Source organism: Heptranchias perlo, chromosome 10 (genome assembly GCF_035084215.1).
Source record: "Heptranchias perlo isolate sHepPer1 chromosome 10, sHepPer1.hap1, whole genome shotgun sequence".
Classification (NCBI taxonomy): domain Eukaryota; kingdom Metazoa; phylum Chordata; class Chondrichthyes; order Hexanchiformes; family Hexanchidae; genus Heptranchias; species Heptranchias perlo.
This window is the reverse complement of record NC_090334.1, coordinates 6,432,084-6,450,103: the sequence shown is the minus strand read 5'-3', so window position 1 is coordinate 6,450,103 and position 18,020 is coordinate 6,432,084. Positions and strand designations below refer to the sequence as shown.

At 42.8% G+C, this 18,020-nt stretch overlaps 1 protein-coding gene across 1 annotated transcript in view; it reads right to left on the bottom strand.

Annotated features, from left to right (window-relative positions):
- The window catches only part of capn3a (calpain 3a, (p94)), a 214,451-nt gene that overhangs the window by 64,864 nt on the left and 131,567 nt on the right, over positions 1-18,020 (bottom strand). The window contains exon 6 of the mRNA XM_067991181.1: positions 9,647-9,730. Coding sequence (XP_067847282.1) covers positions 9,647-9,730 — 84 coding nt within the window. The remainder of the gene's footprint in view (positions 1-9,646; positions 9,731-18,020) is intronic.

Here is an 18,020-nt window from a genome sequence, read left to right as displayed (position 1 = left end):
CTGTACACAAACATACAAACCACAACTGTCCACACATACAAACCACAACTGTACACAAACATACAAACCACAACTGTCCACACATACAAACCACAACTGTACACAAACATACAAACTGCAACTGTACAAACATACAAACCACAGCTGTACAAACATACAAACCACAACTGTACACAAACATACAAACCACAACTGTACACAAACATACAAACCACAACTGTCCACACATACAAACCACAACTGTACACAAACATACAAACCACAACTGTCCACACATACAAACCACAACTGTACACAAACATACAAACTGCAACTGTACAAACATACAAACCACAGCTGTACAAACATACAAACCACAACTGTACACAAACATACAAACCACAACTGTACAAACTACAACTGTTCACAAACAGACAAACCACAACTGAACAAACATACAAACCACATCTGTACAAACATACAAACCACAACTGTACAAATATACAAACCACAACTGTACACAAACATACAAACCGCAACTGTTCACAAACATACAAACTACAACTGTACACAAACATACAAACGACAACTGTACAAACATACAAACTGCAACTGTACACAAGCATACAAACCGCAACTGTTCACAAACATACAAACTACAACTGTACAAACATACAAACTACAACTGTACACAAACATACAAACCGCAACAGTACAAACATACAAACCACATCTGTACAAACATACAAACCACAACTGTACACAAACATACAAACTGCAACTGTACAAACATACAAACCACAACTGTACAAACATACAACCCACAACTGTACACAAACATATAACCCACAACTGTACAAACATATGAACCACAACTGTACAAACTTACAAACCACAACTGTACAAACATAGAAACCACAACTGTACATAGAAACCACAACTGTGCACAAACATACAAACTGCAACTGCACAAACATACAAACCACAACTGTACACAAACATACAAACTGCAACTGCACAAACATACAAACCACAACTGTACACAAACATACAAACCGCAACTGTACAAACATACAAACCGCAACTGTACATAAACATACAAACTACAACTGTACAAACATACAAACCACAACTGTACAAACATACAAACTACAACTGTACAAACATACAAACCACAACTATACACAAACATACAAACCACAACTGTACATAAACATACAAACCGCAACTGTACAAACATACAAACCACAACTGTACAAACATACAAACTACAACTGTACAAACATACAAACCACAACTATACACAAACATACAAACCACAACTGTACATAAACATACAAACTACAACTGTACATAAACATACAAACTACAACTGTACAAACATACAAACCACAACTATACACAAACATACAAACCACAACTGTACACAAACATACAAACCACAACTGTACACAAACATACAAACCACAACTGTCCACACATACAAACCACAACTGTACACAAACATACAAACCACAACTGTCCACACATACAAACCACAACTGTACACAAACATACAAACTGCAACTGTACAAACTACAACTGTTCACAAACAGACAAACCACAACTGAACAAACATACAAACCACATCTGTACAAACATACAAACCACAACTGTACAAATATACAAACCACAACTGTACACAAACATACAAACCGCAACTGTTCACAAACATACAAACTACAACTGTACACAAACATACAAACGACAACTGTACAAACATACAAACTGCAACTGTACACAAGCATACAAACCGCAACTGTTCACAAACATACAAACTACAACTGTACAAACATACAAACTACAACTGTACACAAACATACAAACCGCAACAGTACAAACATACAAACCACATCTGTACAAACATACAAACCACAACTGTACACAAACATACAAACTGCAACTGTACAAACATACAAACCACAACTGTACAAACATACAACCCACAACTGTACACAAACATATAACCCACAACTGTACAAACATATGAACCACAACTGTACAAACTTACAAACCACAACTGTACAAACATAGAAACCACAACTGTACATAGAAACCACAACTGTGCACAAACATACAAACTGCAACTGCACAAACATACAAACCACAACTGTACACAAACATACAAACTGCAACTGCACAAACATACAAACCACAACTGTACACAAACATACAAACCGCAACTGTACAAACATACAAACCGCAACTGTACATAAACATACAAACTACAACTGTACAAACATACAAACCACAACTGTACAAACATACAAACTACAACTGTACAAACATACAAACCACAACTATACACAAACATACAAACCACAACTGTACATAAACATACAAACCGCAACTGTACAAACATACAAACCACAACTGTACAAACATACAAACTACAACTGTACAAACATACAAACCACAACTATACACAAACATACAAACCACAACTGTACATAAACATACAAACTACAACTGTACATAAACATACAAACTACAACTGTACAAACATACAAACCACAACTATACACAAACATACAAACCACAACTGTACACAAACATACAAACCACAACTGTACACAAACATACAAACCACAACTGTCCACACATACAAACCACAACTGTACACAAACATACAAACCACAACTGTCCACACATACAAACCACAACTGTACACAAACATACAAACTGCAACTGTACAAACTACAACTGTTCACAAACAGACAAACCACAACTGAACAAACATACAAACCACATCTGTACAAACATACAAACCACAACTGTACAAATATACAAACCACAACTGTACACAAACATACAAACCGCAACTGTTCACAAACATACAAACTACAACTGTACACAAACATACAAACGACAACTGTACAAACATACAAACTGCAACTGTACACAAGCATACAAACCGCAACTGTTCACAAACATACAAACTACAACTGTACAAACATACAACCCACAACTGTACACAAACATATAACCCACAACTGTACAAACATATGAACCACAACTGTACAAACTTACAAACCACAACTGTACAAACATAGAAACCACAACTGTACATAGAAACCACAACTGTGCACAAACATACAAACTGCAACTGCACAAACATACAAACCACAACTGTACACAAACATACAAACTGCAACTGCACAAACATACAAACCACAACTGTACACAAACATACAAACCGCAACTGTACAAACATACAAACCGCAACTGTACATAAACATACAAACTACAACTGTACAAACATACAAACCACAACTGTACAAACATACAAACTACAACTGTACAAACATACAAACCACAACTATACACAAACATACAAACCACAACTGTACATAAACATACAAACTACAACTGTACATAAACATACAAACCGCAACTGTACAAACATACAAACCACAGCTGTACAAACATACAAACCACAACTGTACACAAACATACAAACCACAACTGTACACAAACATACAAACCACAACTGTCCACACATACAAACCACAACTGTACACAAACATACAAACCACAACTGTCCACACATACAAACCACAACTGTACACAAACATACAAACTGCAACTGTACAAACATACAAACCACAGCTGTACAAACATACAAACCACAACTGTACACAAACATACAAACCACAACTGTACAAACTACAACTGTTCACAAACAGACAAACCACAACTGAACAAACATACAAACCACATCTGTACAAACATACAAACCACAACTGTACAAATATACAAACCACAACTGTACACAAACATACAAACCGCAACTGTTCACAAACATACAAACTACAACTGTACACAAACATACAAACGACAACTGTACAAACATACAAACTGCAACTGTACACAAGCATACAAACCGCAACTGTTCACAAACATACAAACTACAACTGTACAAACATACAAACTACAACTGTACACAAACATACAAACCGCAACAGTACAAACATACAAACCACATCTGTACAAACATACAAACCACAACTGTACACAAACATACAAACTGCAACTGTACAAACATACAAACCACAACTGTACAAACATACAACCCACAACTGTACACAAACATATAACCCACAACTGTACAAACATATGAACCACAACTGTACAAACTTACAAACCACAACTGTACAAACATAGAAACCACAACTGTACATAGAAACCACAACTGTGCACAAACATACAAACTGCAACTGCACAAACATACAAACCACAACTGTACACAAACATACAAACTGCAACTGCACAAACATACAAACCACAACTGTACACAAACATACAAACCGCAACTGTACAAACATACAAACCGCAACTGTACATAAACATACAAACTACAACTGTACAAACATACAAACCACAACTGTACAAACATACAAACTACAACTGTACAAACATACAAACCACAACTATACACAAACATACAAACCACAACTGTACATAAACATACAAACCGCAACTGTACAAACATACAAACCACAACTGTACAAACATACAAACTACAACTGTACAAACATACAAACCACAACTATACACAAACATACAAACCACAACTGTACATAAACATACAAACTACAACTGTACATAAACATACAAACTACAACTGTACAAACATACAAACCACAACTATACACAAACATACAAACCACAACTGTACACAAACATACAAACCACAACTGTACACAAACATACAAAGCACAACTGTCCACACATACAAACCACAACTGTACACAAACATACAAACCACAACTGTCCACACATACAAACCACAACTGTACACAAACATACAAACTGCAACTGTACAAACTACAACTGTACACAAACAGACAAACCACAACTGAACAAACATACAAACCACATCTGTACAAACATACAAACCACAACTGTACAAATATACAAACCACAACTGTACACAAACATACAAACCGCAACTGTTCACAAACATACAAACCACAACTGTACACAAACATACAAACCGCAACTGTACAAACATACAAACCGCAACTGTACATAAACATACAAACTACAACTGTACAAACATACAAACCACAACTGTACAAACATACAAACTACAACTGTACAAACATACAAACCACAACTATACACAAACATACAAACCACAACTGTACATAAACATACAAACCGCAACTGTACAAACATACAAACCACAACTGTACAAACATACAAACTACAACTGTACAAACATACAAACCACAACTATACACAAACATACAAACCACAACTGTACATAAACATACAAACTACAACTGTACATAAACATACAAACTACAACTGTACAAACATACAAACCACAACTATACACAAACATACAAACCACAACTGTACACAAACATACAAACCACAACTGTACACAAACATACAAACCACAACTGTCCACACATACAAACCACAACTGTACACAAACATACAAACCACAACTGTCCACACATACAAACCACAACTGTACACAAACATACAAACTGCAACTGTACAAACTACAACTGTACACAAACAGACAAACCACAACTGAACAAACATACAAACCACATCTGTACAAACATACAAACCACAACTGTACAAATATACAAACCACAACTGTACACAAACATACAAACCGCAACTGTTCACAAACATACAAACTACAACTGTACACAAACATACAAACGACAACTGTACAAACATACAAACTGCAACTGTACACAAGCATACAAACCGCAACTGTTCACAAACATACAAACTACAACTGTACAAACATACAAACTACAACTGTACACAAACATACAAACCGCAACAGTACAAACATACAAACCACATCTGTACAAACATACAAACCACAACTGTACACAAACATACAAACTGCAACTGTACAAACATACAAACCACAACTGTACAAACATACAACCCACAACTGTACACAAACATATAACCCACAACTGTACAAACATATGAACCACAACTGTACAAACTTACAAACCACAACTGTACAAACATAGAAACCACAACTGTACATAGAAACCACAACTGTGCACAAACATACAAACTGCAACTGCACAAACATACAAACCACAACTGTACACAAACATACAAACTGCAACTGCACAAACATACAAACCACAACTGTACACAAACATACAAACCGCAACTGTACAAACATACAAACCGCAACTGTACATAAACATACAAACTACAACTGTACAAACATACAAACCACAACTGTACAAACATACAAACTACAACTGTACAAACATACAAACCACAACTATACACAAACATACAAACCACAACTGTACATAAACATACAAACTACAACTGTACATAAACATACAAACCGCAACTGTACAAACATACAAACCACAACTGTACAAACATACAAACTACAACTGTACAAACATACAAACCACAACTATACACAAACATACAAACCACAACTGTACATAAACATACAAACTACAACTGTACATAAACATACAAACTACAACTGTACAAACATACAAGCCACAACTATACAAACCACAACTGTACAAACATAGAAACCACAACTTCACACAATCAAACTACAACTGTACACAAACATACAAACAACAACTGTACACAAACATACAAACCACAACTGTACAAACATACAAACTGCAACTGTTCACAAACAGACAAACTACAACTGTTCACAAACATACACACAGGGCTAGAGAATAGTATGCGATGATATGATTTAGTATTCCCCTGTAATCACTCCCTGTACCCCAGAACTCCACTGTAATCCCTCTCTGTACCCCAGTATTCCACCGTAATGATTCTCTGAAATGCAATATTACTCCGTAATCTCTCTGTACCCTAGCATTACTCTGTAATCATTCTCTGTAGCCCAATATTACCCTGTAATCACTCTCTGTAACCCAGTATTCCCCTGTAATCAGTCCCTGTACCCCAGTGATACCCCGTAATCACTCTCTGTACCCCAGTATTCCCCCATAATCACTCTCTGTACCCCAGTGTTACCTCAAAATCACTCTCTGTAACCCAATATTACCCCGTAATCACTCTCTGTACCCCGGTATTCCCCCATAATCACTCTCTGTATCCCAGTATTCCCCCATAATCACTCTCTGTATCCCGGTATTCCCCCATAATCACTCTCTGTATCCCAGTATTCCCCCATAATCACTCTCTGTACCCCAGTATTCCCCCATAATCACTCTCTGTACCCCAGTATTCCCCCATAATCACTCTCTGTACCCCAGTATTCCCCCATAATCACTCTCTGTACCCCAGTATTCCCCCATAATCACTCTCTGTACCCCAGTATTCCCCCATAATCACTCTCTGTATCCCAGTATTCCCCCATAATCACTCTCTGTACCCCATTATTCCCCCATAATCACTCTCTGTACCCCAGTATTCCACCATAATCACTCTCTGTATCCCAGTATTCCCCCATAATCACTCTCTGTATCCCGGTATTCCCCCATAATCACTCTCTGTATCCCAGTATTCCCCCATAATCACTCTCTGTATCCCAGTATTCCACCATAATCACTCTCTGTATCCCAGTATTCCCCCATAATCACTCTCTGTATCCCGGTATTCCCCCATAATCACTCTCTGTATCCCAGTATTCCCCCATAATCACTCTCTGTACCCCATTATTCCCCCATAATCACTCTCTGTACCCCATTATTCCCCCATAATCACTCTCTGTACCCCATTATTCCCCCATAATCACTCTCTGTACCCCATTATTCCCCCATAATCACTCTCTGCACCCCAGTATTGCCCCATAATCACTCCCTGTACCCCAGCATTCAAAAGTAATCACTCCTTGAATCCCAGTACTCCCAAGTAATCACTCCCTGTACCCCAGAACTCCCTCACAATCACTCCCTCTACCTTAATATTCCTCCTTAATCAATCCCTGTACCCAAGTATTCCGAACATATATACTCGCTGTACCCCAGTATTCCCCCATAATGATTTCCTGTATTCTAGTATTCCCCCTATAATCACTCTCTGTATCCAAGTATTCCCATCATATATACTCCCTGTAATCCAATATTCCCACATAATCACTAGCTGTACTCTAGGAATCCCCCGTAATCACTTCCTGTAATCTGGTATTCCCCCTTAGTCCCTCCCTATACCCCAGTATTCCCCCATAATCATCCGCTGTACACCAGTATTCCCCCATCACTACACCCTGTACCCCAGTATTCCTATCATATATACTCCCTGTACCCCAGTATTCAAACATAATCACTCTCTGTACCCCAGTAATCCCAAGTAATCATTGCCTGTACCCTAGTATTCCCCCACAATCACTCCCTGTACCCCAGTATTCAAACGTAATCACTCCTTGAACCCCAGTATTCAAACGTAATCACTCCTTGAACCCCAGTATTCCCAAGTAATGATTCCCTGTATCCCAGGATTCCCCCGTAATCATTCCCTGTGCCCAGTATTCCCCCCACAATCACTTCCTGTACCCCAGTATTCCCCCCCACAATCACTTCCTGTACCCCGGTATTCCCCCCACAATCACTTCCTGTACCCCAATATTATCCCCACAATCACTTCCTGTACCCCAGTATTCCCCCACAATCACTTCCTGTACCCCAGTTTCCCCCCACAATCACTTCCTGTACCCCAATATTACCCCCACAATCACTTCCTGTACCCCAGTATTATCCCCACAATCACTTCCTGTACCCGTTTTCCCCCACAATCACTTCCTGTACCCCAGTTTTCCCCCACAATCACTTCCTGTACCCCAGTATTATCCCCCACAATCACTTCCTGTACCCCGGTATTCCCCCCCCACAATCACTTCCCGTACCCCAGTATTATCCCCACAATCACTTCCTGTACCCGTTTTCCCCCACAATCACTTCCTGTACCCCAGTATTCCCCCACAATCACTTCCTGTACCCCAGTTTCCCCCCACAATCACTTCCTGTACCCCAGTATTCCCCCCACAATCACTTCCTGTACCCCAGTATTATCCCCACAATCACTTCCTGTACCCCAGTATTATCCCCACAATCACTTCCTGTACCCGTTTTCCCCCACAATCACTTCCTGTACCCCAGTATTCCCCCACAATCACTTCCTGTACCCCAGTATTCCCCCCACAATCACTTCCTGTACCCCAGTATTCCCCCCACAATCACTTCCAGTACCCCGGTATTCCCCCCACAATCACTTCCTGTACCCCAGTATTCCCCCCCACAATCACTTCCTGTACCCCAGTATTCCCCCCACAATCACTTCCAGTACCCCGGTATTCCCCCCACAATCACTTCCAGTACCCCAGTATTCCCCCCACAATCACTTCCAGTACCCCGGTATTCCCCCCACAATCACTTCCAGTACCCCAGTATTCCCCCCACAATCACTTCCAGTACCCCAGTATTCCCCCCACAATCACTTCCTGTACCCCAGTATTCCCCCCCACAATCACTTCCTGTACCCCAGTATTCCCCCTCCACAATCACTTCCAGTACCCCAGCATCCGCCCTGCAATTCGTCCCTTGTTACTATTATGTAATATTATGCCTCTCTTATGCTCCATTAATTTGCAAGTCAAATTGCTTAATGCCCAGTTTTTAAACCTCACCTCGTCAACGCTGGTTACAGAGTAGGCGTGACCTTTGACCAGGCCGTTGGCTGTACGTGTCTCGAACTGCATGGGTACGAATGACTGTCAAAACAGAAGACAGGCAGTGAGACAGTGCTGTTGGTGTGGCACTGCCTAACAGTTAGCTGCCGCAGGGGAAGGGCGATATAGTCTTTCCACGATGTGGCATGGCTTATGCCCTCCTGACTACGCCCCCATTTCTGAAAGCCAGTATGAACTGCCCATTCTTGCTGAAATTATATGGAGTTACCTCCCCCACCTTCCCAAACTGCTCATGCAGTTTAACCAACAATAGTTGGGCTGCACAAGCCAGAAGAGCTGAGATTTGATGTATGTCCTGCACATAGTGAGCTGATCTCAGCTGGGATAAGATCAAGCCACTCCCAAGTGGACTCAGTGGCCCTAGAAGTTCCTTTTTCTGAATGTATCAAATGACATGTGGATGTCAGGCCAGGACAGGGATGGGCTCATTTGAAATACTCCTGCAGCTCAATAACCAGCTGCCTTTCACTGTCTAGCCGCACACATGTAAAACAACCACTTGGACAAGTTACCAGGGAACTGGCGGTGTCCATGGACCCGTACCCCAACTGCCAGTGTCCATGGGCCTGTACCCCAACTGCCAGTGTCCATGGGCCTGTACCCCAACTGCCAGTGTCCATGGGCCTGTACCCCAACTGCCAGTGTCCATGGGCCTGTACCCCAACTGCCAGTGTCCATGGGCCTGTACCCCAACTGCCAGTGTCCATGGGCCTGTACCCCAACTACCAGTGTCCATGGGCCTGTACCCCAACTGCCAGTGTCCATGGACCCGTACCCCAACTGCCAGTGTCCATGGGCCTGTACCCCAACTGCCAGTGTCCATGGACCCGTACCCCAACTGCCAGTGTCCATGGGCCTGTACCCCAACTGCCAGTGTCCATGGGCCTGTACCCCAACTGCCAGTGTCCATGGGCCTGTACCCCAACTGCCAGTGTCCATGGGCCTGTACCCCAACTACCAGTGTCCATGGACCCGTACCCCAACTGCCAGTGTCCATGGACCCGTACCCCAACTGCCAGTGTCCATGGGCCTGTACCCCAACTGCCAGTGTCCATGGGCCTGTACCCCAACTACCAGTGTCCATGGGCCTGTACCCCAACTGCCAGTGTCCATGGGCCTGTACCCCAACTGCCAGTGTCCATGGGCCTGTACCCCAACTACCAGTGTCCATGGGCCTGTACCCCAACTGCCAGTGTCCATGGGCCTGTACCCCAACTGCCAGTGTCCATGGGCCTGTACCCCAACTACCAGTGTCCATGGGCCTGTACCCTAACCACCAGTGTCCATGGGCCTGTACCCCAACTGCCAGTGTTCATGGGCCTGTACCCTAACCACCAATGTCCATGGGCCTGTACTCCAACTGCCAGTGTCCATGGGCCTGTACCCTAAATGCCAGTGTCCATGGACCTGTACCCCAACTACCAGAGTCGATGGGCCTTTACCCCAACCACTAGTGTCCATGGGCCTGTACCCCAACCACCAGTGTCCATGGGCCTGTACCCCAACCACCAGTGTCCATGGGCCTGTACCCCAACCACCAGTGTCCATGGGCCTGTACCCCAACCACCAGTGTCCATGGGCCTGTACCCCAACCACCAGTGTCCATGGGCCTGTACCCCAACCACCAGTGTCCATGGGCCTGTACCCTAGTGCGAGTCAGCACCCTGCACAAGGGAGGAAGGTGGAGGAGAAAAAGTTTTTCTCTGATCCCACCTGTCTCCTGCAAACCCCCAAATCTCCCAACTCCATGTCTGAATTTGGCCCGGGTGGGGTTGGGGGTGGGTGGTGGGGAGGGAATAAAAGTGAACATGAACCAAGCGTATATCTGCATTGAACTGCAGCATAAGTACACAGCATGACGACACTCCCTCACAGCAACACAATCTTTTGTGCCAGGCAGCCTTCGTGCAGGAAAGCAGCATGCATCTCGCTGGCAAGCAGGTATTCCCGTTTTTGCACAGGACAATCAGGGAATAGAGGCACATTTCCCACACAACACCCCCGCCATCCCAAATCTCTGTCAGATTCTAAAGCAATCATTTTAATTGAGTGGCTGATGGGAATTAATGATCACTTCAAATATCTCAGCACTGACCTCCAACCAGGCGTGAGGCATAAAATGGTAACTAGGCACAGATTGGCAGACCTAAATATCTCACGGCCACCTTTAGTAGTATTTGGCCGAGTGTGTGGGCTTTGCAGGGTTAGCTCGGCCCAATCGGAAGCTCAGGCTGCCATCTGACAGAGTTGGAGGGTCCTGCTGTGATGCTTGCATGTGAATATTCCTGTAGCAGCTGCTAAATGTACACAGTCACAACGGTGGGCAAAGCAAAACCAGCTGACAGGATTAAAGGGGCCCTATTGTCTTGTGCATGTTAGAAAATGCTCTTAATTGGGATTCATCAGACAGACTGAACAGTCACCAGCTGTGTGCCCACTCAGTATCAGTGTGGCATTTCAGTTCTAAAATGTTCCTTTTTGTAAAATTCACAGCGGTTTGGAATTCCACCACCTTTGTCTTACATCCAAATAAAGCACTCAGGATCTAACAATGATTTTTGGCTTTGCAGATCAGAAATTCTAGAGAGCACCACACTTTCAATTTGTAAGCATTGGTCATGGTGCTTCCTATCCAACTGTACAGAGTTCCTGGGGTTGGATTACGGCATAGGTTCTCCTGATCTCCAGTAGTATCTTCAGCCCTTTATGATGCTTCTCTGTGGTTTCTGCCAAAGTTATGCATGAGATTGGGACAACAGCGAAAGAAATTCTATCCCCTTGTTTATTCAGCAGGGTAAAAGATACTCACTGTGTAACTGTGCAGAGTTCCTGATTATTCAGCAGGGTAAGGGTTACTCACTGTGTAACTGTGCAGAGTTCCTGATTATTCAGCAGGGTAAGGGTTACTCACTGTGTAACTGTGCAGAGTTCCTGATTATTCAGCAGGGTAAGGGTTACTCACTGTGTAACTGTGCAGAGTTCCTGATTATTCAGCAGGGTAAGGGTTACTCACTGTGTAACTGTGCAGAGTTCCTGATTATTCAGCAGGGTAAGGGTTACTCACTGTGTAACTGTGCAGAGTTCCTGATTATTCAGCAGGGTAAGGGTTACTCACTGTGTAACTGTGCAGAGTTCCTATTTATTCAGCAGGGTAAGGGTTGCTCACCCTGTAACTGTACAGAGTTCCTGATTATTCAGCAGGGTAAGGGTTACTCCCTGCATAACTGTACAGAGTTCCTATTTATTCAGCAGGGTAAGGGTTGCTCACCCTGTAACTGTTCAGAGTTCCTGATTATTCAGCAGGATAAGGGTTACTCACTGTGTATCCCTCCAATCAGTTTTCCGCCCCTGCTGCAGTACTGAAACGGCTCTTATCAAAGTCAAAAATGACATCCTATGTGACTGTGACCGTGGTAAACTATCTCTCCTCATCCTTCTCGACCTGTCTGCAGCCTTTGACACGATTGACCATACTCCTCCAACGCCTCTCCTCCGTCGTCTAGCTGGGTTGGATTGCGCTCGCCTGGTTCCACTCTTATCTATCCAGTCATAGCCAGCGAATCACCTGCAATGGCTTCTCCTCCTGCTCCCGCACTGTTACCTCTGGAGTCCCCCAAGAATCGATCCTTGGCCCCCTCCTATTTCTCATCTACATGCTGCCCCTCTGCGACATCATTCGAAAACACAATGTCAGATTCCACATGTATGCTGATGACACCCAGCTCTACCTCACCACCACCTCCCTCAACCCCTCCACTGTCTTTCATTTGTCACACTGCTTGTCCGACATCCAGTACTGGATGAGCAAAAATCTCCTCCAACTAAATATTGGGAAGACCGAACCCATTGTCTTCAGTCCCTGCCACAAACTCCGTTCCCTAGCCACCGACTCCATCCCTCTCCCTGACCATTGTCTGAGGCTGATCCAGACCGTTCAAAACCTTGGTGTCCCATTTGACCCTGAGATTAGCTTCCGACCCCATATCCGCTACATCACCAAGTCCGCCTACATCCACCTCTGTGACATTGCCGGTCTCCGCCCTGCCTCAGCTCATCTGCTGCTGAAACCCTTATCCATGCCATTGGTACCTCCAGACTCGACTATTCCAATGGTCTCCTGGCTGGCCTCCCATCTTCCACCCTCCATAAACTTGAGCTCATCCAAAACCCTGCTGCCTATATCCTAACTCGCACCAAGTCCCGTTCTCCCATCACCCCTGTGCTCGCTGATCTACATTGTTTCCCGGTCCAGGAACGCCTCGATTTTAAAATTCTCATCTTTGTTTTCAAATCGCTCCATGGCCTCACCCCTCCCTATCTCTTGTAACCCTCCTCCAGCCCTACAACCATCCAAGATCTCGGCGCTCCTCCAATTCTTCCCTCTTGTGCATCCCCGATTTTAATCGCTCTACCATAGGCAGCCGTGCCTTCAACTGCCTAGGCCCTAAGCTCTGGAATTCCCTCCCTAAACCTCTCCACCTCTCTCTCCTCCTTTAAGATGCTCCTTAAAACCTACTTCTTTGACCAAGCTTTTGGTCATCTGTCCTAATATCTCCTTATGTGGCTCGGTGTGAAATTTTGTTTGATAGTGCTCCTGGGAAGCGCCTTGGGACATTTTACTACATTAGAGGTGCTTTATAAATGCAAGTTGTCGTTGTTGTGTAACTGTACAGAGTTCCTGTTTATTCAGCAGGGTAAGGGTTACTCACTGTGTAACTTTACGGAGTTCCTGAGTATTCAGGAGGGCAAAGGTTATTCACCATGTCACTATACTGAGTCCCTGATTATTCAGCAGGGCAAGTGTTATGCACGGTGTAACTGTATGGCGAACCTGATTATTAATCAAGGTAAGGGTTATTCAATGTGTAACTGTACAGAGTTCCTGAATATTCAGCAGGGAAAGGGTTGCTCACTGTGTAACTGTACAAGAAACCTGATTATTAATCAGGGTAAGGGTTATATAATGTGTAAATGTACAGAGTTCCTGAGTATTCAACAGGGTAATGGTTACTCACTGTGTAAATGTACAGAGTTCCTATTTATTTAGCAGGGTTAGGGTTACTAACTGTGCAACTATAGAGTTCCAGTTTATTCAGCATGGTAAGGGTTACTCACTGTGTGACTTTACAGCATTCCTGATTATACAGCAGGGTAAGGGTTACTCACTATGTTGCTGTACAGAGTAGCTGATTATTCAGCAGGACAAGGATTACTTACTGTGTAACTGTACAGAGTTCCTGATTATTCAGCGGGACAAGGGCTATTGGCTGCGTAACTGTACAGAGATCCTTATAATTCAGCAGTGTAAGGATTGCTCGCTGTGTGGCTGTACAGAGTTCCTGTTAATTCAGCAGGGTAAGGGTTATTCATTTTGTAACTGTACAGAGTTCCTGATTATTGAGCAGGATAAGGGTTATTTACAGTGTAACTGAACAGAGATCATGATTATTCAGCGGGGTAAGGGTTACTCACAAGGTAACTGTCCAGAGTTCCTATTTATTTAGCAGGATGAGAGTTACTCACTGTGTAACTGTACAGAGTTCCTGACTATTCAGCAGGATAAGGGTTACTCACTGTGAATCTGTACGGGGAACCTAATTATTAATCAGGGTAAGGGTTACTCAATGCGCAACTGCACAGAGTTCCTGTTTATTCAGCAGGGAAAGACCTGCTCACGCTGTAACTGCACGGAGTTCCTGATTTTTCAGCAGGGAAAGTCTTGCTCACCCCGTAACTATATGGAAATCCTGATTTTTCAGCAGGGTAAGAGTTACTCACCCTGTAACTGTACGGAGTTCCTGATTATTGAGCAGGGTGAAGGTTACTCACTATGTAACTTAACGGAATTCCTGAGTATTCAGGAGCACAAGTGTTACTCACTGTGTAACTGTACAGAGTTCCAAATTATTCAGCAGGGTAAGGTTTACTCACCCTGTAACTGTACAGAATTCCTATTTATTCAGCAGGGTAAGGGTTACTCACTGTGTAACTCAACGGAGTTCCTGATTATCAGTTGCACAAGGGTTACTCACGGTGTAACTGAACAGAGATCCTGATTATTCAGCAGGATAATGGTTACTCACTGTGGAACTCTACAGAGTTCCTGATTATTCAGTATACGATCATACGAAATTAAGAGCAGGAGTAGGCAATTCGGCCCCTCGAGCCTGCTGTGCCATTTGATAACATCATGGCTGATCTGATTGTGACCTCAACCCTACTTCCCTGTCTACCTACTATAACCTTTGACTCCCTTGTTAATCAGGAATCTATCTAACTCGGCCTTAAAGATATTCAATGACCCTGCCTCCACCGCTCTCTGGGGAAGGGAGAATGGTTACACACTGTGTAACTTTATGAAGTTCCTGTTAATTCAGCAGTGTAACGGTTACTCACCATGTAAGTATACAGGGAACCTGATTATTCAGCAGTGAGAGGGTTACTCACTGTGTAACTGTACAGGAACCTGATTATTACTCAGGGTGAGGGTTATTCTATGTGTAACTCTACGGAGTTCCTGAGTATTCAGCAGAGTATGGATTCTCACTGTGTAATTGTACGGAGTTCCTGAGTATTCAGCAGAGTATGGATTCTCACTGTGTAATTGTACGGAGTTCCTGAGTATTCAGCAGAGTATGGATTCTCACTGTGTAATTGTACGGAGTTCCTGAGTATTCAGGAGAGTACGGATTTCTCACTGTGTAACTTAACGGAGTTCCTGATTATCAGTTGCACAAGGGTTACTTACTGTGTAACTGAACAGATTTCCTGTTTATTCAGCAGGTTAACGTTTGCTCACAATGTAACTGTACAGAGTTCCTGATTATTCAGCAGGGTAAGAGTTACTCACTGTGGAACTGTACAGGGATCCCGATTATTCAGCAGGGTAAAGGTTACTCATTATGTAACTTTATGGAGTTCCTGAGTATTCCAGAAGGCAAGGTTTACTCAATGTGTAACTGGACAGAGTTCCTGATTATTCAGTAGGGTAAGGTCTACTCACTGCGTAACTTTATAGATTTCCTTATTATTCAGCAGAGTAAGAGTTACTTACTGTGAGACTGTACAGAGTTCCTGAACATTCAGCGGGGAAAGGCTTGCTCACTGTATAACTGTACAGAGTTCCTGATTATACAGCAGGATAAGGGTTACTCACTTTGTAATTGTGCAGAGTTCCTGTTAATTCAGTAAGGTAAGGGTTATTAACTGTGTAATTGTACGGTGTTCCTGATTATTCAGCAGGACAAGAGTTATTTAAGGTGTAAGTGTACAGAGTTCCTGATTAGTCAGTAGAACAAGGGTTACTTACTGTGTAAGTGAACAGAGTTCCTGTTTATTCAGCAGGTTAACAGTTGCTCACAATGTAACTAGAGAGTTCCTGATTATTTAGCAGGATAATGGTTAGTCACTGTGGAACTGAACAGAGATCCTGTTTATTCAGCACGACAAGGATTATTCACTGTGTAACTGTACAGGGAATCTGATTATTCAATAGTGCAAGGGTTACTCACTGTGTAACTGTACTGAGTTCCTGAGTATTCAGGTGAGTAAGGGTGACTCAGACTGGAACTGTACCGACTTCCTGATTACTCAGCAGGGTAAGAGTTACTCACTGTGTTACTGTACAAGGATCCTGATTACTCAGCAGGGCAAGTGTTACTCACTGTGTTACTGTGCTGAGTTTCCGATTATTAAGCAGGGTCTGGGTTACTCAATGTGTAACTGTATAGAGTTCCTGATTATTCAGCAGGGAAAGGGTTACTTACTGTATAACTCTACAGACATCCTGATTATTCAGCAGCTTAAGGATTGCTCACTGTGCTGTTGTACAGAATTCTTGTTAATTCAGCAGGGTAAGGAGTACTCACTGTGTAACTGTATAGAGTAGCTGATTATTCAGCAGGGTAAGGGTTATTAACTGTGTAACTGTACGGAATTCCTGATTATTCAGCAGGAGAAGGGTTACTTAAGGTGTAAGTATAAAGAGTTCCTGATTATTCAGTAGCAGAAGGTTACTTACTGTGTAACTGAACAGAGATCCTGATTATTCAGCAGGTTAACAGTTGCTCACAATGTAACTGTAGAGAATTCCAGATTATTTAGCAGGATTATGGTTTCCTCACTGTGTAACTATACAGAGTTCCTGTTTATTCAGCAGGGTAAGGGTTACTCACTGTGTAACTGTACAGGGAACCTGATTATTAATCAGGGTAAGTGTTATTCAATATGTAACTGTATGGAGTTCCTGAGTATTCAGGAGAGTAAGGGTAACTCACCGTGTAACTGTAGAGAGTTCCTATTATTTGGTAGG